The sequence below is a fragment of the Thunnus thynnus genome, chromosome 3 (assembly GCF_963924715.1).
Source record: "Thunnus thynnus chromosome 3, fThuThy2.1, whole genome shotgun sequence".
NCBI classification, from domain to species: Eukaryota; Metazoa; Chordata; class Actinopteri; order Scombriformes; family Scombridae; genus Thunnus; species Thunnus thynnus.
Window position 1 is genome coordinate 25,434,420 of NC_089519.1, and position 20,675 is coordinate 25,455,094.

The 20,675-nt window shown below is 39.0% G+C and overlaps 1 protein-coding gene across 3 annotated transcripts in view; it reads left to right on the plus strand.

Annotated features, from left to right (window-relative positions):
* Positions 1-1,050: 1,050 nt before the first annotated feature.
* The window catches only part of dclk2a (doublecortin-like kinase 2a), a 49,167-nt gene continuing 29,542 nt past the window's right edge, over positions 1,051-20,675 (plus strand). For 2 of the 3 annotated variants that reach the window (XM_067584978.1, XM_067584979.1), the window contains exons 1-2: positions 1,053-1,969; positions 7,725-8,062. In XM_067584978.1, coding sequence (XP_067441079.1) covers positions 1,564-1,969; positions 7,725-8,062 — 744 coding nt within the window. In that variant the 5' untranslated portion in view covers positions 1,053-1,563. Of the gene's footprint in view, positions 1,970-7,724; positions 8,063-20,675 lie in introns of all 3 variants that reach the window. The other variant, XR_010927885.1, reaches the window with a different exon arrangement.

The following is a 20,675-nucleotide window of genomic DNA, read 5'->3' on the forward strand; positions in this document are numbered from 1 at the left end:
GGAAAACAAACATGATATGCATTTATCTTATTATGTGTAAGCTATATTTGTGTACTGTATTATATGTATCTATCTTTGTGTGTTTGTATGTAGCATATTTATACATACAGACTCAGACTTTTGGACCCCACTGTATATCAAACAATCAATCAATCAGCAACCTATCAATCTATGTAAATTAAATCTCATCAGTTTTATAATTGACCATTTAAACACTACAATACCTATTTTATGACATAAGACATTACAAGGCAAGAAGGCATAGGTGAAACATCTGTGCATTTTTCTCCTGTGCTTGTATTGAAGCACAAGAGAACAACTTAAATGAAATAAAAAAGAAAGTATCTGATTGATTTGGGTGTGTGAACTCCCTTTTTGTGCTTTGGACTTTGACTTTGGTTACATACACCCCAGCTCCATCATGTCTTTTTGTTAAGCACAATGTTTTTTTTTTTACTTTAATACTTTATGATATAAGACATAAAATAGGTTTATAATAGGCTATAGAGGAATAAATATATAGAGGAACAAAATAAATCAATAAATAATTAATAACTGATTTTGACTTTTTTGTCAGAATGTTTGTAATTTTTAAATTTTGCATTCTTAATCATAATATAGTGCACATCTTTAATAATAATAATAATAACAACAAAGTTTATTTATATAGCACTTAATCAAAACCAGCAGTTGCATGTGCTTTGCTATGGTAAGCATGAAAAGAACACAGAACTGAACCCAACGAATACCAACATATTAGAAAAAAAATAAGAAGAAAGATTACATTTAAATGTATCGTCCTATAGTCTTGACTTGAAGGACTGTTCGTAAAATCAGTTTTGTTCATCCAGACTTTATAGACCGTACGAGTATGTATCCATACAAAACCTCCTCAACACTACCAAGCATATTTACAATTTGAACACATGTGAGGTCATCGAGGAGGAGTGTAAAACTTCATTGTTCAGGACCTGAATAGATTAGCAGAACAATAGGGAGCATTAGGACCCTGAGGCGGGGAAGGCTTGCTGCTCTCTCATTATCCATTGATTTGACAGCTTGAGCGGACGACCAGTCAGAGAAAGGATGTGAAGGGGAGAAGGAGGCGGCTTGCGGTTTCGTGCGGCACCGCTGAAGTTTTGTAAAAAATTCCTTGGCTGTTTTAAAGGCTGTCGGCAAGTCATCTGCGATGCCTGTCAAACACAGCCGGTCTGTATTCGACACATTTTCAACCGGATAATCCCGATTTGGCGTTTGGATTATCGCCGCTGCTGTGTTTTGTGAGTGGAGAAGAAATCAATCGGATCTGTCAAGACGAGGTTTTCTGTGAAACTCTCGACTTGTTCCTCATATTAGGAGTCAACTATAAGACTTAACAAGCAGCTGGTGCAGCTTCAACTAGTCACACAGTTTGTAGACTGGAAGTGGAGACTGGAGACGCACACGTGTATCCATCCATCCGCTTCCTCCCGGCTGCCAACGCATCGATCCAACAACCCTGCCTGGATAAAGTTGTTTTCTTGTTTGGGATTTCGTCAAACACCTAAAGATATAGAGACAAACATGTCGCTAAGCAGAAGTATTGAGTTTGAACACTTTGAGGAGCGAGAGAAGCCGCACCGGACTCCAAGGACCAACTCGGTCTCCGGGTCTCAGTCTGGCTCCAGAGGCAACGGTCTGGTCCCCAGCCCTGCGCACAGTGCGCACTGTAGTTTCTACCGCACACGCACTCTCCAGTCGCTCACCTCCGAGAAAAAAGCCAGAAAAGTGCGGTTTTATCGCAATGGTGACAAGTATTTCAAAGGTTTGGTGTATGCCGTATCTCACGACCGGTTCAGGTCCCTGGATGCTCTGCTCATGGAGCTCACACGGTCCCTGTCGGACAACGTCAACCTTCCTCAAGGAGTCCGGGTGTTGTACGCGCTGGATGGAGGGAGGAAGATCACAAGTCTGGATGAGTTAGTAGAGGGTAAGGGTGATGATGAAACCACTTTATGTGACCACAAATCATGAAAGGAGCTCAGTACTTTATTATATTGATCACAACCTAATGTGTATTGATTCAGACATGGAATTGATTATATAAAAGCTTAATTTTGCCTTGAATATTGGCTAAATGGCTCATGCAAATGTACACTATAGCCTCAGGCAAGTTATGCCAGACGTTTAAAAGGTCACTCGACACATTCACATTTTAAGGGCTGGACTATGTTTTCAAGCAGTAAAGCTTCTTAGACTCTGAGATCAGTGCTCCTTCATGCAGAGATCTACATTACTTCAATCCATATCTTTATCTCTGGAGAACATTACAGAATATTGGATGCGATGCAGAGCTTCTCCTGCGTCATTATGGATGCATTGACATAACTGCTCTGACATGTTTGACCCAGTGAGCAGGAAAGCAGACCACTCCTCACTGCAGCAATGTGCATCAATGTCCATTGATCTCAGCTGCACTCTCTTCTTCTTTCTTTCCCTTCTTTAGCATGTATTTGTGACCTGAGTTTGTGAGGGTGTGAAAGTGCAGTATGTACTTCTAAGTGCATAGCTGCTGGGGAATGAGTGTGTGTGTGTGTGTGTGTGTGTGTGTGTGTGTGTGTGTGTGTGTGTGTGTGTGTGTGTGTGTGTGTGTGTGTGTTGTTATTGTTGTTGAAGGGTTCATTGGCTGTTAGAATCGTTTAGAATTATCTCACCCTTGATGCGAAGAAGTGATTTAATAGGTTTAAACACAGACATCAATGTAACACAGTCACCTACAGCTTCAACAATTAGTCGATTAATCGATTGACAGAAAATTGATTGGCAACTATTTTGATAACTGAATAATCATTCAAGTCTTTTTTCAAGCAAAAATACCAAACATTTCCTGGTTCAAGGCTCTCAAATGTAAGAATATATTGCTTTTCATGGTCTTACATTACTGTAAAATTTAATATTTGGGGATTTTGGACTGTTGGTTGGACAAAATAACATATTTGATGATGTCATCTTTTGTTCTAGTATATTGTGATGAGCGTTTTTCACTGTTTTCTGATGTTTTATTGACCAAATGATTAATCAGCGAATCAAGAAAGCAGCCCAAAAGTCACCATTTATAGACTATAAAATGAATTTTTAAAATACTAGCCACAAGTAAAAATTGTGGAAAAAAAGTAAAAATTGCATCCTGCAGTAAGAGCAGTACCAAGAGTTTATGTCATATTGATGCAGAAGTAGAGGGCTGACAAACATCTACAGTCTAAAATTGGCTCAGTGCATTAGCACATAGTTCACTACAGTAGTTTTTATCAAAGTGTGAGAAAGGCATTTGTACTCTGGACACAAATGGAGCACAGTCACCTACCCTTTCACTTTCTGGCTGTGTTGTGCACCCTGCGGGGACTGTGACCTCTCAGTAATAAGTTAATCTTCATGTTCAGCCCTTGTGTTTGTGTGTGTGTGTGCGTGCATGCATGCCTGTCTGCACTGTGACCTTCCTGCAATCCTCTTTCAACATGAGAGGTTACCGCACAGCCACACATACTCAGAATTCGTCGACCTCTCTGCTGCAGTGATTATTCTCATATACTGGTCTATTTTCATCTCACATCCTCCTAAAACTTTAGATGTGCTACACTCATTTCCTATGCCCCATCTCCTGAGAGCCTGGGGAAGATTTAGGCCAGTGTCTGATCTGAATTCTGTAGCATCACTAGTTTGGCAAACTGAGCAAAAGTTGTTGCTTGTGCATTGGCTCCGGCACTTCTGCACTTACATATACAGGACATTGTTGCACACTGAGGATTTTAGGCATCCTCTGACTGATTATTAATTTTGTCTTGAGTTCTGACTGATACCTCAACAGTTCATTTTGTCAGCAAATTTAAAGGGTCAGTTCACCCTAATCACATGAAGGTCCTACTCTTAGTTATGTCAGGGAATGCAGTTTTTTTTTGTTTGTTTGTTTGTTTTGTGATATCTGCAGCTGAGTGCCCAGTTCACCTGAAAAACTCCAGTCAGATTGTTCAAGAATTTGGAAGAAAGGTGAATGGATTCAGAGTCTTGGATAGGAATCAGAGGGTCTTTAACCTTTGCAATGATGACTGTCTTGGATACAAGTATCACATTTTGTTTGAATGTGAGAATGCAAGCATAGTAAATAAAAGGGAAAAGTACTTTCCAAACCATCCATCTAAGTTAAATTAAATCTGTTATTACAGTCAGATAAGCCAAAAGTAATTTGTAAATCAGGTACCAATTCATGAAGAGAGTTTACCTCAGTTTAAGAAATGTTGCACTTCATTCCTTTTGGGCGCCATTGTTTTCACTTAATTATTTACTGTCTTCACTGTTTTTTTCTACCTTTTATTTGAAAAAATAGCTCCTGCTTAAAAACTGTTGAAGGTGAAGTTTGTGGATTATCCTGAACAACCAGGACATTGTTTCTGGAAAGTAACATTCATTCAGATTTTTTTTAAATACTTTGAGCATTAAAATTTTAATGCCTTAAAATGAAATTGTTTTGGGACGGTGGCTGAAGTCCCAGCAGATATCTGAAATCCTCTTTAAAATAAATCTGAAATCATTTGCATGGCTAGATGCCATGATGGGAAAGTGGGAACATGCTGTGAGTGATTTGGGTTAACACACTTTTTAAGAAAGGGATCTTCGATGAGATAAAGGATATCACGTTGTCCAGGGTCAGTCTTACACAGAGGCGGTCTGGTTTTTTCTCAGACATGAGATGGGCTGTAGGTAGGCAGAGCACCGGTGTCTTGTCCATGTTTACTCACCCATCTAGTGGACAGGGAGAGAGAGCATTACTGCACCGCTCAGCAGTCTGCTTCCATTGATTGAGGCCTGTTGGGGCTCTTTTGTGTGAAAACCCAATCAAGCACCATTCACACATGTGCCCCTTATGGCTGGATGGGATTACTGAGCCGACCAGTCAACTTGAATTGCTGCGCTTGTGGAAAAGAACACAGAGAGGTAGCAGATACTCAACTGGGTTTAGACAGCTTTGTAGTTTACTGTGTGGATATGTGGGGGTACACAACATGCTGACAAAGGCATTCTAGCTAGGACAATGACAAGTGTGCAAGCCAAGACCTTAGCTTTAATCTGTGAAATTAAGCCTTTTTAATGATCATGTTCAAAGTGGCTAAAAATCTGGAAGCATTCCAGCACTAGAAAAATGTTGTGTACAGTATGTGTATGTTTATGGTTACGCCTACGTTGGTGTCGTGTTGCCCTTAGCAACAATGTGAAATGGCAAAATGGTTGGCTGAAAATTAGCCCTGATCCAGGAATGTTATATCACAAAGCATGGTTCTGTACTAAATGAGGAAACCCACTCATTTCCGTGATTTAGTGCTTATAAAGTTCATGAAGGAGAGAATAGTAAAAATATAAACTTGTGGTAAACGTTTCAGCGGTTGATCAGGAGAAGAAAAGTTGTTGTCAGAAGGATGTATAGTAACAAAAATTTGACTTCCTCCAATGTAGTGCAGCTATTGAAAACGTCTTTGCTCCTACATGAACATCACTGTAACATCGTCTCCAGAGCTAGCTGACAATAGAACTCTGAGGCTGGATCAAATATCAGGGTTTATAATGAAAATGTGCATCTACAATAATATTAAAGCAAGTGAAGTGTTCATTATCCATCAGTGCTTTTATTATTCAATTTCAGTGAATTACCATTTACCATTATTTGTCATCAATGCCTGGAAAATTTCAGTTTTAAACCATGTTGATTTCAATTATCTTTGATTAATACATTCAGGTTTAGGAGCCACTCAGTTGGGAGTATTTTTAAATGTCTAATTTGTTGTGGCTCCGGCTGAGCAGCATTCTGAATGTGTGCTTGATGGATAGATGAGGTTGTTGTCCTCTGTGTCTTGGTGGCACCAGACCTAAGCATTTTGTAGTCTTTCATAGTCTACAGTCTCTGTGATTGCTAAAAAACACAATGAGAGCAAACATGATGCCTTTTATTTGCATATTTTGTAACAGCCCCAAACCTTTAGATATTCAATTTACTGTCATATATGTCAAAGAAAAACAACAAATCACCAAATTTGAGCTATAGACCATTTGGCATTATTGCTTGAAAAACGACTGAAACAATTTATTGATGATAAAGATAGACCATCAAGCACAACCTGTTCTGCCATACTAGTCCAATTCTTTTTACTACTGTAGTGGATATTAAGTCAGAAAACTGGAAGACCATACATGCTGACAACATCATTGGATCACGGGGCCACTTTATTGTTTTGGTGATAACAACAGTCTTATATTGCCTTGACATTAACACTGTTTTGTGATTCCCATTTTCTGACATTTTTATATCGGTGTTATACTGCAGATTGGTGACAGCTGTGTGATCACTGTAGTAAAATCTGTAGGGCTGGTTTGAACAGCTCTGTTAAAGTTGACCTCATCTGTCGTCCACATGAGGACAACAGCTAGTGGTGGGTGGCTGAGGCCCCCCTTGCATCACTGATGGATGTCATTGCACCTGAGATCCCTCCACTCCAGGGAATACACTTGTCACCAGTCGCCACCTGAGGGCATCTCAGTATTCTCTCAATGTCCCCCCCAATGAATGACAGTCCCAGTTTTATTTTGCTTTAGTTTTCAGCCATAGCCTAGTCCCCCCAGCTGTGCCCTAGCCTTTTAATTAGCCTTTGGTTAATTGCAAGCTTAATAAAACCAAGTATCGTGGGACACACTGTCTCAAATGGCCCCCTTAACACTGTCGCTCGATTCGTTCGTCTTGACACACATCAGATAACCAAAATTTTAGAGATTGAATTTGATTCTTCATCAGTAAAGTTAACATTGTCCAAATATATGGTGAACACAGTGCCACAAACAGCAGGCTTTTTCAAACTATCTGTGGTATGTTGGATTATAGGATTATACTGTATGTTGCTTATGAACTGAGATGTATGTTTGCCAGCCTCAGTGCTATGAAATTCTCCTCTAATCTACCAAATAAATACAAATACAGTGTTACTCTGCAGGATGCTGGTGCTCCTAAAAGTTGTCCCTTTTTTTGTAGACAGTATAGTCTTTTCTCTGAAAGCCTCAATGAGAAATTCTGTGATCTTTATTTGCGCCTTGAATAAATTTACTGAAAAACAGAATTATATGCTACACGAAAACTGCTGTAAAGCAGAAGTTTCTGTTGAGAGAGGGTCAGCTATTCTTTGACACTTAAATACTTTCCTGAAGAATGTAGCATGAAGAGAAAGCGCCTGTCATTTTCTCTCTGTTGCTCACAGTGGAGCAGAACAGCACTTAAGTTTCTCTTCCAACACTCAGCCTTCAAAACAATCACCAGACATTCTCACTCTGGTTTTCATTTACCAGCCAAGCCCCTGTACTTGTCACATGACTTTGTTCTTAAGGGGGAAACATTTGCGTGTTAACTGTTCGAATGGAATGCTGGCAGATAAAACAAAATGCTTTGCTTTGGAGGAAGGCCAGTGCAGCAGCTCAACAGCTGAAAGGGAGAGAGGACAGTTTTACACTGGTCTGGCCTCTCAATGTGCCTTTTTGTTTCACTGAGGAATGTTAACACTTTGTTGTACAGCTGATTCACTTAATGCCATGTGGGTGGAGTATTTATGGTGCATACCGTGCGTGAGTTAGAAATATTTCAGCATTTTTTTTCTTTTTTTTTAGGTTTACCTTAAAATATTTTCTCAATTCTGACAATTTATATCTTCCTCCAGGTGAGAGTTATGTGTGTGCCTCCAATGAACCCTTCCGACGTGTGGACTACACCAAGAACGTCAACCCCAACTGGTCAGTGGGCAGCAAGACTGGCACATCACGCTCGCTCACCTCTCTCATCCCGTTGAAGAGCGAGCTGCAGCGCGAGTCCAAGGACTTCATCAAACCCAAGCTAGTCACAGTCATCCGCAGCGGCGTCAAACCCCGCAAGGCAGTTCGGATTCTGCTCAATAAGAAGACGGCCCACTCCTTTGAGCAGGTGCTCACCGATATCACGGATGCAATCAAGTTGGACTCTGGAGCTGTGAGGAGACTGTACACTCTGGAAGGCAAGCAGGTAAGTCTGTTATGATGAATGCTTGATTTAGTTGTAAGGATTTAAAATGCGGTGTGGAAAACATTATTACAACATCATATGATCATCATCCAACTGGTACTATAAGTTGCCCAAACCTGAAGCAGCACGTTATGTATTGATGATGACTACAGCTTTAGAATGACCATGCAAACTCATGTAAAACCCGCCAACAAACCAAGGTATTGTTCTTGTTTATGCCATTATCCATGAACTCATCGACTAAAATTACATAACATGACAGTTGGAGGAAGTTCACTGTATTGTTTTCAGTGAGATCAGATTGAATGACGTGCATATGAGAACCAGATGGAACTGCTAGGCTGAGCTTTTTAGCAAAAGGTTTTATCTCTAAAAAGCGCTGTGATATATATGCTTCAGCTGTGTCAGCAGTCTAGGTAATTACACCCCGTTTAATCATCCATATATAATTACATGCCACAGTTATTTCAACAAGGCACCAATGAATACACTTTGAGCTCAGGCCTTTTGCCATATCCATTAGTTTAGTTTCCTCCCTACCTCGTCCACCCCCGTTTATTCATGTGAGACAGTTTTTCACTATAATCCTATCCATCTGGGACACATATTGTAATGTTTCCATTTGAAATTCTCATCTGGGGTTCCCTGGTGTTATGAGATGAGGTGAGCTTGAACACATGGGGCCCCTAATCAAAAAAGATTTATACTGAAGTCGTCTCATCAGGGAGAAGTCTTCAAATTTTTACATAACTATAATTACATAACTCTCTCTATATATAAGATCTTTTTAAGTCTCAGTTCACAGAATTATTTAATGTGAAATGATTAAAAGTACTGTACTATAACAACAAAAACACAGCTTCTGACAAAAGTAGAGGGTAAATTATACTACAAATAAAGAAATGAGATTAAAGAATAACTAAAACGTTTACATAAATTTGTATATCACTTCATTTTGATTGAGAGGTTGACAGAGTGTGAATGCACCAACTTGTCCACCATACTGTACATCTCTGTTTAGATTTGAAGAGCCTGATGGGCTAACATGCAGTTATTAGGTGTGCATTATTTTAGGATCAGACAGAATCATACTGGTCTTCAGTGAAATCTTAAAATTAAACCTGAAACAGGTAAGTGCAGAAATTTCAAGAATCCACCAGTTTCAAAAGTTTAACAGACCTCAAGCTGATAACAGACTAAAGGCTTGAGATAATTTAAATACAAATATACTGTATGAATGATCTTGTCTAGATTAGTAAATAATATAATTCATACAGTTTGGAAATAGTAGTTTAATAATTTAGAAATTTCAGTCACATCAGAGGATCTGGCCATGTTGTCCAGCACCATGAGTTGGTGGATTTCAGGGTACATTTGCCTGTTTACTGCCAGTGTAGCAGTGAAAATGTGTCTCTGATATAAACAAATTTCAAAAGACAGACATGTAAAACTTTGAGCAACTCCACGTGAGTTTGTGAGACGTACAGAATTAAAAATACTATAGTGTCCTAGATACAAGAAGAAGAAATGATTTTGTCTGAAGTGCTAAAGACTGCACTAAAATCAAATGCTTAAGTGTTTTGGTCACTTTTATGACTCTTATGAGGACGTCTCTCTGCTATGCCTTGCTCCATACAGAGCTGTAATTGCACTAATAATGCGTTTATTCATGAAATATGTTGGTTATAATGAAGCACCCACCTTTTAGAAGGTGGATGCTTGCTTTATAATCTGCTTTGTTGTTTCTCTTTAAGAGCTTAAATACTGTTTGTTTTTCAGTCGGATTGACCTGCTTCATATAATGATAATCAATACCTCTCCATCCGTAGATTGAGAGGTGTTGGTTATTGATGACAACAATGTGGCTAGCACAATGTGTGGAGGGGTGAGGGGAGGGGAAGGGATGAAAGTAGTTCAAAATCACTAAAAACTGCTCAGTAATTGTTACTGTTGACACGGGACTGTAACCACGAGAGGTGAGAAAGAAGGTTCTCTTCAGTTCAAATGTTTTCTAAGGTTAAAACTTTCTGACAACAAAAGCAGCTGATGTTTGTTTCCTGTGAGCTGACAGGAATCTTTCTTGGCCGGACAAATGACTCATGAGAATAGTGATCTTTATCACCTCTGACAGACCAAGCCCAGCATTCATTCTGTCAGGCCAGAAAAGAACAGGCACACAGTTTCTAATGACTTTGGATTATATAACAGTATGTTTTGAATTTGATGTCTGGCTCTGTGAACGCAGCTTAGCCTGGAGGGTAGCAGAAAAGTTTTTTTTTTTTTAATATCGAGCTTTTGGAGAATTAATTATGTTTGTAGTAGCTTAAATATGTTCTGTATACACTTAGTTGTCATTTTATTAGGTGCACCTAGCTAAAACTAAACTGCAGTTTCTGGTTCTGTTGAATTATATTGCATTGTACTGAAAGGTTTTCCTACTACTTTCATTGATATAAATCGAGTGAAGAAACTATTAAACCCATAAATTGCAGCCTTCAAACTGACCATAAAGTTGAATCAACACCTGGGTAACAGTTTCAACAAAACTGAACATTATAGCAATGTTGTATTTATTGCAGGGCTTTAGTATTAGACTGCATTAGTTTCAGGAAGGTGAACCTAATAAACTGGCAACAGAAAAAGTTCTACAGCTTATGAGCCTTTAGCCAAGTAATGCTCAAATAGGGCACTTTTAACCAGTTATTCTCTCTATGGGTTGAAACATGTAAAGCACATTGCCCAGAAGTCATAAATCAATCAGTGGTGACAGTAGTTGTTTTCCATCAGCTGACAAAGGTAAAACACCTGCTATGACATCACTAATTGGGGTTTCTGCTCTATGTGATTGAGTGTTGATGTATCGCGGATGAAAACATCTGTTTTCCTTCTATAATATGTAATCATGTAAAGGACAAAGTTTACCTCTTTGTTTATATCTTTGGGTTGAGAGACATGGGTTTACACACTTGTAGATGATAACTAATGCCATGGGTTAATATGTTCAGAAACTTGGTACTAATTTAACATACCTCCTAATAAATGCATCGCATGCAGTTGCACACGTAAATGCATCTTGAGAATCTTGTTATGTCCTCCACTGTTATTAATTCAGTTCCATATCTGTGACACAAAGCCTTGATGTGTCTCTATTTTCATCTCCTTAGTAGATTCCAAGTAGATCAGCCATGCAGACCAGCTGCTCTTTCCAGGCATTCCATATTGCCATGAGGAATGTTGCATTAGACTTTATGGGGTACATGTAAATACAGTAACAGTAACTTTAGTGCTTGTGTTGTGGTGTCCACCCTATTTCGCTAACTATCAAGCTTTTACTCATGTTGAGAGCTGATACCGAATTACATGCAGTGCACGTACAGTAAGTCACTATCAGGGTGTGAAAGCAAAACTGATAGCTCCAGAGTTGTTGCAATAGAGTGTCTATCAGTGGTGATTCACACTTAACCTTCACAGTCAAGCCCTTATTAAACTTGACTTCTCTTTTTATCTTTGAAAACCAGTGAGAAAATGCACCTGGGTACATGAGTTGGGTTGAGTACAACATGAGTTGGGTAATGACTGAATAATGGAAGTCTGGGGGGTGTTGAGTTACAAAGTTAAGCCTAAAAACTTTAAGTTATGTGCTCTCACATTTTGATGTATTTTTTGTTTATCAGTGTAGACAGCGTGCATGCAATATACTAGTTAAAGCTGTTTTACAGAAAGATCCCATAATTCATACTATGCATTTTAAAATAACACAGATATATTCATGCCCACATTTTAGTCTGGCCCATAAATAGACTGCAGAGATGATGTGTCGTGTGGTCAGGAGGACGACTGTAGAAATCACAGTATCATTCATCATTACTCACTCTTGCAACTTCTACAGTGATTGTAAATGCAGAAGCAAGGGTAACTCATTTGACAAAAATCCCAAACCACACAGCAACTCAGGCCTGATGTATTTTGAGGTAACCCTTGTATACTTTTTTGGGGATTTAAAGTCAATGCCAGGCAGTTCCACCGCCAATGTTAACACCAAAGGCATGTTCTTCTATGACTAGTCCAACATGGTGTTGCCACATACTCAAGTCCTCTACAGCAATGTCTTTTGTATAAAAGCAACAGTTCCCATTTAAATAATCAATTCTTAGAGGTTAATGTTCATCTGTACCGGTATGAGGCATTTACTCTATCTGCTAACACACCCTTGTCAACAAAGATGATGAGGTGTGGCCCATTTCCATTAAATCAATATAGAGAGCACAACAGGATACATTTCACCCTCATATGGTGTATTACTGTCAGCATTGAAATGATATTAGAATTTATCACAAGCCTCTTTGGCTTGTTAATAAGTGCTCCAATCGTTTCCTTATATTAAGGAAGTCATGGATTCTATTTAAAAGATTTAAGAGTGAGTTTAGACAACGTAAGCATTGTTTTAAATGGATGAAATGTGAAGCATTAGAAGCTTTATTGGTCTTTACATTTTTTCGAACAATATCCTATACTTGAATGAAGTCATATTAGACAATGCAAGTGTCATTTGGTTTGGTTTGGTTTTCAGCTCCATCATTTGACCTGAATCAGATTTCCTGAGTAAAACCCAGAACAAATGTTCTTTAACAGTGATTTAGTTTTGTAAAAAATAGACCATGATTTTATCAATTTTTGTGTCATATAGCTTTCACTTGACAGTTACACTTACTCTTACAAAATGCTATATCATTTCAGAGGAAATTGCTTAATCATCAGTGGAAATATTGTTTTTGGCATCTGTTCGTAATCATCCAACCAAACTTGGTATTTCTGTTCCATCTGCCAGTGCAACAACCCTAAAGCAGCAGCCAGATGTTGGCAGGATGGCAAGTATGCTTTTGTGCCATGATGTCTACTTCAAGATGTTTTCTCTAGACTTGTCTCACTCTCTTGGCTTCAACAGGATTGTCTCTAAATTGAATTAAGAGTCTAGGTTAGAGGTTTAACCCATTAAGCCTGTAACCTGATCCTGAGACCAGAGCAGGACACCTAACGATATTCTGTCCATGATAATAGAAGTCAGTATAATCTAGTGGGTGCTTTCTTTAACTTGAGATGAAGCTGATTCACTTCTTTTTTGCCCATGCAAAATATGTTGTTTTATCTGACAACGTAATCTTTATATTTCTATATATAATATATAACACTGGCTACTTAGACAACTAAATAGAAAAAGTGATAGCTTTACTCTTTTCACTTTCTCCTGACTTCTGCCCCATCTGAATGGAAGAGAGTAAAAAGGAAAAACACTCTCCCAGACTAGACATGTCTTGATAATCTGACAGCTTTACTTGTTTGGAGCCCTCTGTCATGGAGCCTCTCTGCCCTGATAAGCCTCTTTTCATCACGCAAAGGGGTGCCGTACTGCTGTCTAGACAAACTAAAGCCAGTTTCCAAAATGCACCTTCACCCTTAAATGTGTATCCTTAAAAATAAATGATTAAAACAGCTCATGTACTAGTCTCCTGGAAAGGGGCTCCTACATTGGCGGTAGTGAAAGAGGACATTGCCTTATGTCAGTTCCTATAAAAAATTACACTCACGTTTTGGGAAGTACATATCTTGTTTGGCCTCAAATTTACAGTCAGATGGGAAGATTGATATCAATACAGCAGTGTGTGATTAGCATAGACTGGAAACTGGAAGTAAAAATGAAAAAATATGCTGTCCAACTCCTTTTTACTGTCTTATCTGTCTTAAAAATGTTTATCATTTGCAAAGAGATGTCACAGGATGTCTGTCATCAGGAGGTGTGAACCTCTATGTTTGATCTCTCCGCAGTTGTCATTGCTAAAAACGTATCTGTATTGTTGCAGCTAGGCTAATAGTCTACAGCCTTGCTCATAGCTCTGTGAGGCTGTATTTGGGCACAGTGGTTTTGGTGAAATGCTAAATGCTAATGTCAGCATGCTAACATGCTCACCATGACAATGTATAATATATACTATGTTCAGCATCTTAGTTTAGCATGTCAGTATGCTAACATCCAACCATCTTTGGTTTAGGTTCCTGTACTTAATTTTTAGCTGTACATTGTCAAATATTTTAGATTTTCCTTAAATGAGCATCGAATGTTTGGCATACAAGTTTAAACAAAGCCCCGTAGATTCTATAAAGAGCTTAAGGTTTCAGTCCCAGAAAGAAAGGCTCTTCACTTGTCACTCACACACACATACACACACACATGTAGAATGCCTTCCAGCAGCAGCCTACCATCTGCTCCTCCAAAATCAAATCACAGGTCCCAGCCACCCGGTCTGCAGGCGCTGCAGCCCCCTCCCACTGATGCACGCACACATACACACACATCAGCATCACACACATGCACTCAGAGGCCCCCCACTGGGGCCCTGGCCACCACCGGATAATTAGACCTATAAGCTGGAAGGGAGCGTTAAAGTGCAGCTGTCAGGTGTGTGTGTGTGTATGTGTGCTCATGGATGTGGATGTGTGAGTAAGTACTACACAGTACTTCTCTGTCCACTCTCCCTCCTCAGTTGGATGCTGCTCTTCAGACTGAATATCAAAGATCTTGGTTATCAGGGCCAGCAGAATCAGCTGCTGCTTTTGAGAGAAAACCCTGTTTTACATCTCAAAGCTGACTGGGCAAGCAGAAAAAAGGATTTCCCTATTTTTTATTGTTTAATTGATGCATTCATTAATTTGGGGAACAGTTAGCAGTCCAGTACATGCAATGTTTTCTTTTTTTTATACCATAGACCATAGAACTGATGGCACAGAGGAGAAGTCTGTTGCACATTCAATACAACCAGAAAGTTTGGCCAAATACTGTATGTTTTCAGGATTTTCTTTAGTTTATTACTTTACTTTTTACTTTATACAGTAGACCCATTGAGAGTGAAAGTATTCAGCATTTATTTTTTCCTCAATTGGTTATCCGTGACTGATACAAAGTATTAGTTCTTCTGCTGCTTTACAGGCATACAGGCACCTTGACTCTGTATGTTTAGACCTGGGCTGGGAGTGTGAGAATCAGCATCTTTCTTCATGGCTTTCTTTATCCTCCACTATGATAGATCATAGACTTGAGCTCTGACCACTGCCAGCAGGCAGCAACTGTCCCATCTACATTTCTCATTAAGACTTGTTAATGTGCTCAGATGAGAGTCTGGCCAGGAAAAGTGAGGGGAAAGGTAGAGGATGGTGGAGAGTGTGAATTATCATTGGGCTTTGTTCCCAACCCCCAACCCCCCTTCTCACCACTTGATTATTTATCCCACTGTGCAGAGCAGCTGACAACCACTTCTGTTTGACATAATTACAAGACAATATGTTTTATATTCACCCTTCGTTGCATGAATCAGGAGTTTAGGTTATGTCTTTCTGGCAGGACTGCAACTAATGATTCTTTTCATTATCGATTAATCTGCTGATTATTTTCTCAACTAAGTGTCTTGTTTAAAAGATGTCAGAAAATAGTGAAAAATACATATAATATATACATTTTTAGAGCTAAAGGTGATGTCTTCAAATGCCTTGTTTTGTCAGATCAACAGAAAATCTAAACATATTCAGTTTACTATTGTGTTTGACACAGAAAAGCTTCAAATCCTCACATTTGAGAAGCTGCAACCAGCAAATTTTTAGCATTTTTACTTAGAAAAATTGTTATTTGATTTGTCAAAATTAATGTTTTACTGATCAACTAATCGATGAATCAACTCATCATCGCCGACACTGTGTATTTGACAGATTTGTTTAATAGGAAGATGCAACATCTACTGGCCTGTTTATTTTCTCTGGTTGGTGGCATTAGAACACAAACTCTTCTAATTGTCTTAGCCTTATGAAAATCCCTCTCAAGAGGAAGTCTATGAACAGATAATTGAGGACAATCATCGACCATTTAGTGGCCTCTCTTCTTACATCAGTCCATTTGGGAAATGGTGTTTGGGTCCAGTCCAGGGCTTCTTCTCTGCCTTTTGCCTAATGTAACCTTCAGTCCTCGGTGACCCTGATACACATTAAGCGAGGAACAAAAGTCAGTGTGTGGTACTACTATTGAAATATTAGTGATCAATGTGGTGCATAGTGATAAGCGGAAGTCCCATTTTTCCATGGATAAATATTCAGTGGGGGGTACAGTTGAACCAACGAGTATTAACTTTGATCTGACATTCGCAAAGACTGAGGGCAAAACATAACTTGCAATGTTGAGTAAAAAATAACACATTAGGAATTAAATACAGTCAAATGGATTAAGAAAACTATAATTCAACAACTCACACAAGTATTTATCCACAGTATTTTTATTGTTAATAGTTGCCCAGTTGTGTACACCCAACATTGGTTTCTTTCACTTTCATTTATTTCCATTATATTTATTGTAAATCAAACACTTCCTGTTATCATTTAAGAGCCAAATGTTCAAAGGTATAGGCCACTATTCTACATGTAGCCTCCTGTACAAACATTTATTAGATTCAGTTCATTGCATATGTCATTGCTGTCAGAACTAATAACAAATTTTAAAAAAAAGATTGTGTTAACCTGTGCTTGTTCTAGCTGTAGCAATCAATATCCATGCTGTCCTTTCTGTCTCACTGAATCTTGCAAATAATTGTACCTTAAAATATTTCTCTCTCTCATAAGGAGTTTAGATTAAGTAGTTACTAACTTTTGTTACTGCTAATCATACTGAATTCTTGCATTCTTGTATTTTATGTGTGTATTACAGTAGATTTACATTATAGAATATGACGACATTATTACATGTATTTTAGTATAAATTGGTATATTTTGGAGACAGCATAGAGATACTGTATACAGTAGCTTGGATCTCTTCTCTGTAATGGCTAAAAATGTATGTAAGTTGAACATTCTTCTTTCTCTTTCCAAAATTATGCGCAAACAACAGTGTGCATGGAAAATGGATTAAAATACAGAAATGCGTTTGCCTTTCACGATCCTTTTCACCCAGTGATGTTATCAGGATGACAGTCAGTCTGTCCATTAACCAGGGGCTGGAAGCAGACCTGGACCATTTAGACTGCTGAGCTGTAAGGGCTGATATGCTCATCTCGCAGAAATCTTTAAAGGCCTTTTCAGTACACACAGCAAGCTAGGTACAGGGAGAGGAAATTGGACTCAGCACAGATAATTGGACAATCCACTCTGATGAAAGGCCTTCTTTTTTGTTTAGATCTTTGCAGTAGTTTAGGCGATGTTTCCTCCATGATAAATACTGTATGTCTGGAAAAACCTATATTATAAATGTTGGTTTATGAAAGAAAGTCATGCTGTTTCAATTACATAAAGCAAATTGATGGTTTCATTTTGTCTTTCTTCTAGCTTATCACACAGTCTTGTCAGTGTTTTGTACTGAAATGCTTGAAAGCAAGTGCATTAGTGCTCCTGCATTCATACAGTGTGCATAACAAAAGTTGAAGGTCACTCACAGGTCTCAGCGCTGCAGCAGTTTATCATGGTACAAAGAATTCAATGCCATGCTGTGGGTAGGAGCAGCAGGCAGGCAGACAGACTGGGACAACTCCCAACAGACTCCTCATATAAACAGCCGATGCATTTTCTTATGTATCTTATTTTCTATCGGTATGAAGCTATAAATTGAAGACATTCTCTTTTATTTGAATGTACTGCTCTAATAGTTGAGTCTTTTGCTCTTTAACTTTCCCTTTAGCTATATCAGTTATGAACAAAACACATTTATAGTCATTTCTGTCCCTCACTTCGCTCTGGAACACGCAGATGAAGAGAAAAGTTAAAGGACTCTCAATTAAAGATTGATTACTACACAATCCCTGGTGTAGCTGGTGTTATAGACCCATGTCCAAATAATTGTGCCATCAAAAGATGATGTTTTTTAATGGAAGCTACCACATATTCTTTTAGACATAATTCAGCTCATGATGTACTTGTCCTCCAGTGGTCGAGGCTGCTGTTTGAGATCCTGGCCTGACAGGATGTCATGAGGTGGCCAACAGTGGCTGTAGGCACCTCACGCCGCACCTCAATCCACAACTAGAACCTCAGTTGACTATTTTTTTTTTTTTTTAATTAAGTTCACTTTTGTTTTTCTTTTTAAATTGCAGAGAAATTTGTAACAAAAAGACTGTACAGTTTTTGTGATTGTGGCAATTGTATTTGTACTTCCCAGCATTGTGGGGACATGGACCTGCAACCTATGGACGTGATAAGGACGCTTTTTCATTAAATATCATGAGCTCCTTCATAACGAGCTCAATCCTGCTTGTTCTCTTAGATTAAAAGTTCTCCTCTTTCCTTACTGAGAGTTGCCCTCAGCAGCTTTGTGAATATATCTTAAGAGGAGAAGAGCTGTGAGAGGGAGGTGGATGCTGGTGAGCGTGACATTGATGGACTGTGGCATCATCTCAAATGACACGCTCCTAATGATGATGGCCTCCTGGCCCCAATACTCTAAACCCACACAGGTCTCACAGTACATGTGTTAACAGGGACGTGCTGCTCTGCTGTCTTGTGCCCACTGTAAAAGGGTTTACCGTACATTCATTAAGGTGTCTGACTTCTGCTCACCCTGTTGTCATACTGATGTGGATAATATCATGTCATTTGCATACCATCCTGACAGGACAATGAAACATGCTGGCAGTTATAGACAGATTAGTAAGACGGTGTCCCTCTCTAAATAGCTAGAGGCAAGGCCGCACAAGGGCTCCAACTGATTGTCAGGCATGAGCTGTTTTCAGGGCCAGGTCTGGATTAAACACTGCCATTTAGGTCAACAGCCATGAAATTTGCATCCCCACCTATTGTTCTGTGCTGTCATTAGCATACAGCACCATCTGACACCAGTGACGTGACACCATCCAACCAGGAATATTCTCGATTATCTTCAGCGATGAGCTATTGTTTACTCTGGACTCACTGAGGAATCATGCTCTCATGTACTGAATTCCTACAAGAAAAAACAGTGTCATACACTAAAATTACTACATGTAACACTTCCTCCGCCTCAGTGTACTTTATATTACATTTTACTTGTTATTCAATCAAATAAGATTTTTTTTTTTTTTAATCCGACTTGGGGATCTAAGGGTGGAGGGTGCCACATATTGTACAGGCTGCAAAGTGCTCTAAGACAAACTTCTGATTTTTGGCCATAAAAAAAAAAAACTTGGCAAAATACAAGCTTAAAAGTGAAAGACTAAATTATTACAAGTCAAAAAGATTAAGGCTTGGCATAATGGGGCTGCTGTTTGGCCTTTGGAGACGGAAACCCACAAATCCAGATCTCCTCTCTCTGGTCCTGGCAGATGGTTTATAAACACACACTCTCTGTTAGTGCTCTTCCATAGTCCTTCCTTGTATTTATAAAAGCAAAAGTGCCTGTTCCATGTTTCACAAGTGCTGGCGTGACACCCCACATTGACAAACAGGAAAACAAAAAGCCGGCAGACGACAGAGAGCTGTGGTGTCAGGGGCCACGAGGCTGTCAGCTGTGCAGAACGTGTGGAGGCCAAAGACGGGGAGGGCATCTATTATGCGCTATTGTGTGATCTCAACCACTTGTTTTGTTTTGTTTGTCCAAGCCTGGCTCTCATCCATTCTTTTCAGCAAGCTTTTCACTCTCCCACCAGGAGAGTTGACATCATGATATGGTTAGCGTGCGTCCAAACCCCCCCACAGCCCAAACACTTCATTGTTTGTCTGCTTGAGTTTAATCATGCAAGAAAACCCAGATTGCCTCAGCAAGTTTGGAAGATTGATGTGATGATTTTTTTTTTATTATTTATTTATTTTTTTGCATAGGGCAGATTCTGAGCTTTACATCTAAGTGAACCTGACAACTGTAGTGAGCATCTGATTCTGATGGAGGAGATTCATTTGCACATCAAACAGTGTCTCTTCTTTTAGTTGACTTGAGGTGTAACTCCTGGATTAAGGGTGTTTATGTTTATGCTAGTGGGCAGTTTTTATTTTTATCCTTTATTTATTTAACTATATAAATATTGCCACGATAATATACTCTAATATTAATTATATATATATATGTATTGTTGGGTTTTAATCGGAGACTGAGGATTACATTAATTGGTAACAAAAACAAACATTTTATGCATCTAATGTGTGTCTCTTAGCACCTCAGCAATTATGTCTTTAGTCTCAGTTTCTAAATGATTAAATGGATCTACTGAGGCTCATTTGGCCTAAAAGTTATGTGTGCAGGTTTAGGTTGTCCCCTCCATTCCTTCTTGCACAACTCAATTTGAGTTTAAAGAGCTCTGCACTCATGTACAGACAGCCTGAGGTTATGTACTGTAAAGTCTTCTCTGTGTGAATATGACTTGTGAAGAGAGAGGGGGAGCCAGACAGTTGTGTAATGTGTGACAGGCCAAGCAGCCACTGGCTGCTGTTCACTGTACTGCCCTTAGAGTTTCCCTAAATTGGTCTACAATTTCACTTTATGCTTCTTTTGCTTTCAGTATCTCCGGATAAAATGTCCCTCATGAATTAATGAAATCCTGCATGCTTGTATATCATGTTTCTTCTTCTGGTTCCTTTACATACCAGTGTAAAGGAACCAGTTCATACTAAGGATTGCACTGAA